Below are 7857 nucleotides of genomic sequence, written 5' to 3' on the forward strand. Positions count from 1 at the left end.
ACGTTATCTCCCGTATATAATTATTAATTATAGACTTTTAGGAATAAAAATAATCTAAGAATAAAATTCTAGTATGAAATTTACTAAGTTTAAACGAATGCAATTTTTTAATGAAAATATAAATAAAATAATTCATTAGTTTAATTAATATCATATTAAACTAAATTTTATAAAATATATTAATTTTTTAAATTATATTTTTTAAATTATATTTTGTTAAAAATATTCTTACGCTTTTAATACACAAATCAAAATCTAATGTTTAATTAATTTTCAGGTATGTCATATTTTAATTTATGAAACGAGAGCTTTAAACGGTCTCTGGCATCCACATAACTTTTTGGATAAATTTGTGATGTTAACTACGTAATATTATTATGTCGAAGAATGTTGTCATGCATAACATATACTTCGTGTAGGTAGATATACATAAATTTAGTTAGTATGATTGACCATGTCATGGTTAGTACTTCATGTAGTTAGAAATCATTTTTCCAAAAATATGTCATTTTACTTTTATTGTATCATTAACATTTTTGATACTAAATATCTAAACTATATTAATAAAATAACTGACTATAATATATATAAAGTTTTCACGACTGTAATGTAGAAGGAATAATGGTGTCAATCGATATTTAAAGTTGAAAACCGTGCTAACTAGTAATCGTGCTCAGTTTACCATGTATGTTCTTACTAACGTTATTTTATTTGTGTTTTATGAATTTGTACCACGGATCAATTATGTTTTAGTTTCTAGTACAGTAATTTGCATTGTAAATTATAACAAGATCTCGATCCGTTCAACCGCGCGGGTTTTTATTTTCATTTTTTTATATAAATATTTTGTTTTCAATTCTAAATTGGTATATATTATAATATATTTGTGTCTATCAATTTTTAAAACATAATAAGTTTACGGTATATTTTTTCATTGAATAGATTGTTTCAAACTTTCGCATGTATTTGTATCTTCTTCTATATATATATTTTCGGATTATTATTTCATTATTAAAATCGTAACTATATATATAAATATTAGTATAATATTGTTTTATTGTCATATTCAAAGATATTGTAACATTTCACAAATTTAGAAAGTTTTTAAAAAAATTAAATTTTTCGCTTTATAGATTTATATTATCGAGTAAATAATTAAACATTTAGTTTTTGTTTAATTTTAAAATAAACTATATAGTTTAAAATTTGTTTTCATTGGTTTAAGGTAGTAAAGATTAATCATTGTTAGATAATATGATTTTTGTTATTTTAAAAAAAAATCTTTATAATTTTAAAATTTAACATCGACAAATATTTAAATATTTAACATATATAGTGGTATAGTATTACAACAAATCTATTTAATTTATAATATCTATAAATCTAATAGATCATATATTGTTTAAATCTAATTATTGATAACCCAATAAAAATTTCTGGTAGGCCCAAAATTTAAATGATAAAATTATAGATTAAATGTAACATGACTTTTTAGGAATAAGTCCATTGGATTTATTTTTTAAAAAAAAAAATCACACACTAATCAAGGTCGTGACTTCTGTTTTAATATATAAGATTTCTTATTTAGTTACTTATTTTATTTCTATTAGAAATATTAGTAGAGTATTCTAAAATATTTTGATCCTAGTTTAACATCAATTATAAATAATTTTCGTCATTTTAATAATTGATGTAAATATATATATTTGAATCATTTATAAAACTGATACAAATGTAATATCAATTATTTTTTTAAATGATACCAATATCTTAAATCAGTAATTATAAATGATACTAGTATTCTAATCATTTCTAAAAATTGATATAAGTTTTGTATCAGTTATTAATAAATGATGTAACTAATTAAAATCAATTACTTTAACTGATACTAACATTAACATCGTTTAATAAAATTGATATAACAGTTAACATCATTTCATATAACTGACACATATTGACATCATTTAAATAAATTAACATCATTTAACACAGTTGATATAAAAGTTAACATCAATTTTTATAATCGTCACATTTTGACATCACTTGATATAACCGATGAATATATTATTATTTTTAACACCACTTATTAGTAAAATGATACAAAATATTTACATCACCACTTTTAGAGTCATTTTTTTAAATGATGTAAAAAAATTTTACATCATTTATAAGTAATGCAAAATATTAAAAATAAATGATTTAAATGATGTTTTTTTTGTAAAGCATACTTAAACCAGTCGAAATGGTGTGATTTAAACCTATTAAATCATTAACTACTCGCCGTCTACAATAAAAACCACCTTAATGTTATGAACTATTTTATTGATGTCCATATAGGCACATAAGCCCATGTTCTAGAGGTTATAAACACTAGTATTGTATTCCTATATATATGTATTGTTGTCTAAGAAATAAGAATAAGATTAACCGATTTCCTCTTTCTCTTTATTCACAACACGTTATCAGCACGGAATCCTAACCGCCGAAAAAACTTTAATTACCTTCTAAAAGAATCGTCTTGGTTCACGAGATTTCCATATCGTTCCTTTTGCCCATGAAGTCGTCTCTGTGATTTGGTTTATCGTTATTTTCAACGTGAGGGAGGACACACTTTGACGAAACGAAGAGGTCGTCATTACCAATTAAGATTGACGACATCTCCGATCTCTCCAACTTTATTATATAACTAAGATAAGTATGACTAGTCTTCTTTTAATCTTAGTCTCACTCAAAATAACCAAAATATGATTCACAAATAGAGTTATGCTTACACGAACAGATTTCTTATTCGCTTGTTATGCCGTTTGATGCTTTATTGTTTATTCACATCCATTGCTTGTTGTACGATGATGTGTGTGGTTGTACTCTTTTTCCTTATCATTAGTTTTGTCCCACTGGTTTTCCATGTCAAAATTTTAACGAGGCAACAAATAACACGCTAATGATAGATACCTAAAGAGGAATGTCATCAATCTTCCAAAGTATTTTTCGAGATTTAAGAAGCAGGAGAAAATGAGATAGATCAATCATACTTGAAAAAGAATCAATGTATGAACACATTCCATTCTTGAGACATAATCGAAGGTCAAAAGTTTTCCAATCAAAGGAGACCTTTTAGATGGAATTGCAATATGAAATTGGTGTCCAGAGAAAGATCTTTGAGTCTATTTTCATCTCAAATTTGAATCAAGTCATTATCCATAATAGAACTCGAGATATGGCTGTTTTCGCGTGACATTTACAAGCTAGGCTGTCTTAGAATACCTAATATCATATAATATTCGAAATACCGCTTGATATTTCCATCTTAACAGAGCCAGATCGGTGCTTAAAGTTAGACATGGATGTTAGTTTCGATTTCCAAATGCTTTGAACTCATTTTGTCCTACGATCATCAAGATATTCAAGCTTCAGTGAGGAGTGTCAAATCTGCCAAGAGAAGTGAACCGGTTCAAGTCCAAGACGAAGGAGTTAATTCATCACATTAGATTGTGTCCTATCAGATATCTCAAGTTATGTTTTCATCAGGGAGTAGATGAGCGCTGCACTCTTTTTCCCTTAACCATAGTTTTTTCCACTGGGTTTTCCTGGTAAGGTTTTTAATGAAGCAGCATTTTATGCGCTTTAAAAAAAAATTTGTATAATGGACATCCAATGAAAAGTGTTATGAACTATTTTATGGATGTCCATATAGGCCCATAAGCCCATATTGTTCTAAACCCTAGTATTGTATTCCTATATATATGTATTGTTGTCTATAGAATAAGAATAAGATTAACTGATTTCCTCTTTCTCTCTATTCGAAGCACTTAATACGTTTTACTTTTTAGGTTGAATTCGTGTTCTATTCTATGTTTGTGTTTTGTGACTCTCCAAGTCTCTAGGCTCCGTTTAACGCGTCATGAAGAACCTAAAATGTATGAGCAACACTATTGAACACCGGAGCCTCAATGTTGCTTTGACTACGATTATATTATTTAGTTAGAATTTACAACTTTTAGCTTCGCTATGATTGGTTATCACTGTAAACAGATCTCTCGTTTACATGTAAAAGAGAATCCAAGTGGTTGCACTTGACTTCCATTATGGTGTACATGACTACCCGAGGTCGCCAGTTCGATACTCAGGGACAGCGGGGTGGTACTGGGTTAGCTAAAAAATCCCTACGGGGATTTCTGGCGAGGTGGCCCTTCGGCGTGAGCCCAGTCACTATAAAAAGTTCAACCTATACAGTTTTGATTCGCATGGAAGATAAGTAGAAAAAGTGGTTCGTAAGTATCGGCAGAAAGATTCTCTATGCGATAAGCTTCTCCCGATTCTCTATGCGATAAGCTTCTCCCGTCTCCTCCTCCGCCAGTGGGCCTCACGCCCGGCCGACGACCGTCTCCTTTCTCACGTCTCCTAGTTTCTTCTGTCACCATGCTTCCAAAAAAAATTAAGAATCATCGTCGTCATTCCTAGTTTCTTCTAAAGTTGCTCGTTTTGTCGGTTCTGCTGCTTCTGCGTCTAAGGCGAAGAAGAAGGCTAAATCCGTTTCTGCAATCGCCAGATCTGTTCTGTCCGATGATGTTCCCACCAGATCTGTGGCTCCGGTGTTTTGTTCTCCTCCTCTTGGCTTTTCTGCTAAGTTTGGTTCTGTTCCCGACATCCCAGCTCTGTTGGGTGCTCTAATTGCTGCTCCTGCGACTGAATCAGCTGCTCCTGTGATGGAATCGCCTGCTCTGGTGGTTAACTCAACGGTTAAGGCTGGTAGTTCATCACCCCGTTCTGATGTGGCTACTGCTGGAGTGAATCCACTGCCTCATCTTCCGATTGGAGCCTCTTTCTATATGCCGGCCGTGATTTCTCAGAGCGTCACTCCGGCTCCGAAAGTTCCTTTATTGATTCCGGCTCAGACAGCTCCACCTAGGAATTATGCTTCTGTGCTCAAGAACTCCTCGGAACTTCAAGAACTTGGCACTCCCACTGACCATGTCTCTGGTGTTCCGTTTGTCCTCATACCTGATGAGAATATTGAGACTACCAAGGAGGAATTCAAAGACTTCCTTTATGCTAGTTTCCATGGTGACGTTCCTCCTATGGGCAGAATCATTGGAGTTGTTAATGCAGTTTGGGCGAAGTCAGGCCCTAGGATCTATGTTCATCGGCTTGGGAAAGGGTCATTTCTTCTCCGTGTTACAAACCCGAAGACCCGTGAAACACTACTGTCTCGTTCTTGCTGGAACATTACAGGCTTGTCCATGTTTGTTGCTCCCTGGTCACCAGACTTTGCTCCAGGCGAAGCTCCTATAACGTCAGCTGTTGTCCCAGATGAGCTGAGAAATGTTCCCTATCTCCTTTACAACAATGAAAGCCTGAGTCGTCTAGCTACAGTGGTAGGGAGACCGGTCTCTGTAGCTCCGGAAACTCAGCGTAAAGAAAACTTCCAAGTTGCGAAGCTTTATGTCAAGGTTGATCTATTGAAACGTCTGCCTGATACAATAGTTTCGGGTTTCTCGAATGGTAGAGAGTTTCGGATTGATGTTTCTTACCCCTGGCTTCCAATTAAGTGCGAGCATTGCGGTAAATATGGCCATAAAAAAGAAGAATGTCATGTGGAGATTGCAGCTGGTTTCCTTAACCAAAATTTTGCCCCTCCAAATCAGCGCAAAAGATCAATGTCTCGCCCTGCTCGTTCGCGTACAGCAAAGCCAATCTTTGGTTCTCAGACCTATGTTCCTAAAGCTGCTTCAGTGCAGGTAATAGAAGCACCCATGACGGGTCCGGTATCTGAAGATTCTGAGAAGTTGGATACGTCGGTGAACCCTATACCTGAGGTCACTGAGAACTTGGAGATGTTAGAGGAATCTGTAGCTATAAGTAAGGGGACCGGTGTAGATGGAAAGATGATTGCTCTTGACCAATCTTTGGAGCTAGAAGAAGGAGAGGTCTCTCCTGTGCCCTGCCAGGACTCTATTACTGCTGATTCTACTAGCAATATTGGAGAACCTGTCTCCGCGGATCAGGATGAAGAGGGCTTCAGCACGCCTGCTAGGAAAAAGACATCTCATCTTGGAGGATCAAATATGCACCCTCAGGCTGTAACTGCTTCAGTTCATGTTGGAAATTGCTCAAACTCTTTTGATGTTTTGAGCGATGATCAAGTTGTTGATGATCCTTTCTTTCTTGTCAATAATAGGAAGAGTGGCCGGAAGGCTACAAAAAACTAATTCCATTTTAATCATGTTTTTTGTGTGGAATGTTAGAGGGCTTAATAGTGACAGACGCCACAATTTTACTAAGGCTTGGATTAATATCCACAGACCCCTTTTCGGAGCATTTTTGGAAACTCATATTCTTGAAAACAATAAAGATCGGATTTTGAGAGCAATACCTCCAAGTTGGAAGATTTTTGGGAACTACCGGTCTGATGCTTCTGGGAGGATTATCTTGGTCTGGGACCCTCGGGTTTCAGTGTTTATCTATCATGAATCGGCTCAATCAGTCATCTGAGGGGTGCTGATTCCAGCAGATAATATAAGTATTACAGTTTCTTTTGTTTATGCTTTCAACGAGTTGGAAGATCGGATACCTCTTTGGGACAGTTTGGTGGACATTCAAGCTACGTCTCCAGTTTATAGGTTCCCATGGACGGTTATTGGGGATTTTAATCAGATTTTGAGAGTAAGCCACCACTCAAATCACATCTCTGCGAGGGTTGACACTGCAGGTATTGAAGAAATTAATCTCTCCCTTCAGGATGCGGAGTTGTTTGAGGCTCAAGCTAAGGGTTTGCCTTTCACTTGGACAAATAATCAGGACGACAATCCCATCTCTACTAAGATAGACCACGCTTTCATTAATCAGTCATGGTCCTCCTCCTTCCCTGATTCATATGCAGAGTTCTTGGAACCAGGTCAATCTGATCATGCTCCCTGCTTGTTTCATCTTCCTTCGGTTAGACGTCGGGTTTGTAAACCCTTCAAGTTCTTTCCTCATGTTACTGATCATCCAGATTACTCTCAGCTGGTATCTGAGTCCTGGAACTGCAGCCAAATCACGGGAACTGATCAGTTTAAGCTGGTCCGTTCACTGAAGTTGCTCAAGATGGTCCTGCGAAGATTGAACAAGAGACACTTCAGCGGTATTTCTCAGCGAGTCAAGGATCAAACTGTTATAGTGGATTGGCTTCAGAGATCTCTGCTTACTCTTCCTGATTCTGATACAGCTAGGGAAGAACATATTCAACGGTAAAAACTAAATGTTTTGTTAACAGCAGAAGAAAAGTTCTATAGACAACGTTCGGTGGGCGGACGTAGGGGATCGTAATACTGTTTTTTACCACAGTATGGTCACTCAGTACGTAACTAGGAACCATATTCACTTTTTGAAGGATGAGAATGATCTGGTTATCTCCTCTACCGATGACCTCAAGTCACACTCTGCTCAATATTTTCAGAATATCTTGGGTGTTACTGATCTCCCTATCTCTATGGCTCCTATGGACGAACTTCAGGACCTCCTCCCGTTTCGTTGCTCGGAGATTCAACAAACTTATCTATCTTGATCTGTTCTTGAGCCGGAGATAAAGGGTACAATTTTCTCCATGCCATTCAACAAGACCCCCGGCCCTGGCGGTTACTCCATTGAATTCATTCGGACTTCTTGGGACACGGTTGGGCCTGACATCATCAAAGCAGTAAGTGAGTTTTTCAGAAATGGCAGGTTACTTAAGGATCTAAATACTACCGCCATCACTTTGATACCGAAGAAACCTGAAGCCTCCTCTGTGGGAGATTACCGTCCGATCAGTTGCTGCAATATTGTCTACAAAGTTATCTCCAAGATCATCGCAAACCGGTTGAAGCCCATTCTACG

The 7857-nt window shown here is 35.7% G+C and overlaps 1 protein-coding gene across 1 annotated transcript; it reads left to right on the plus strand.

The window, feature by feature from the left end:
• Nucleotides 1-4094: 4094 nt before the first annotated feature.
• Nucleotides 4095-7546, plus strand: LOC106332475. Its single transcript, XM_013770932.1, has 4 exons — nucleotides 4095-4140; nucleotides 4441-6194; nucleotides 6556-7229; nucleotides 7327-7546. Exons 1-4 carry the CDS (start codon nucleotides 4095-4097, stop codon nucleotides 7544-7546), a joined length of 2694 nt encoding a protein of 897 aa, XP_013626386.1.
• The last annotated feature ends 311 nt before the right edge of the window (nucleotides 7547-7857 follow it).

The sequence above is a fragment of the Brassica oleracea genome, chromosome C1, assembly GCF_000695525.1.
Source record: "Brassica oleracea var. oleracea cultivar TO1000 chromosome C1, BOL, whole genome shotgun sequence".
NCBI lineage: Eukaryota > Viridiplantae > Streptophyta > Magnoliopsida > Brassicales > Brassicaceae > Brassica > Brassica oleracea.

What these genes read in the sequence shown, in the direction of transcription:
- LOC106332475 (XM_013770932.1), top strand. Translation starts at nt 4,095, where the DNA reads ATGACTACCCGAGGTCGCCAGTTCGATACTCAGGGACAGCGGGGTG. An exon ending in ATAGGAAGAGTGGCCGGAAG is followed by an intron (nt 6,195 to 6,555) that starts GCTACAAAAAAC and finishes GCTTTCAACGAG; the next exon opens with TTGGAAGATCGGATACCTCT. An exon ending in AGGGAAGAACATATTCAACG is followed by an intron (nt 7,230 to 7,326) that starts GTAAAAACTAAA and finishes TTTTTACCACAG; the next exon opens with TATGGTCACTCAGTACGTAA.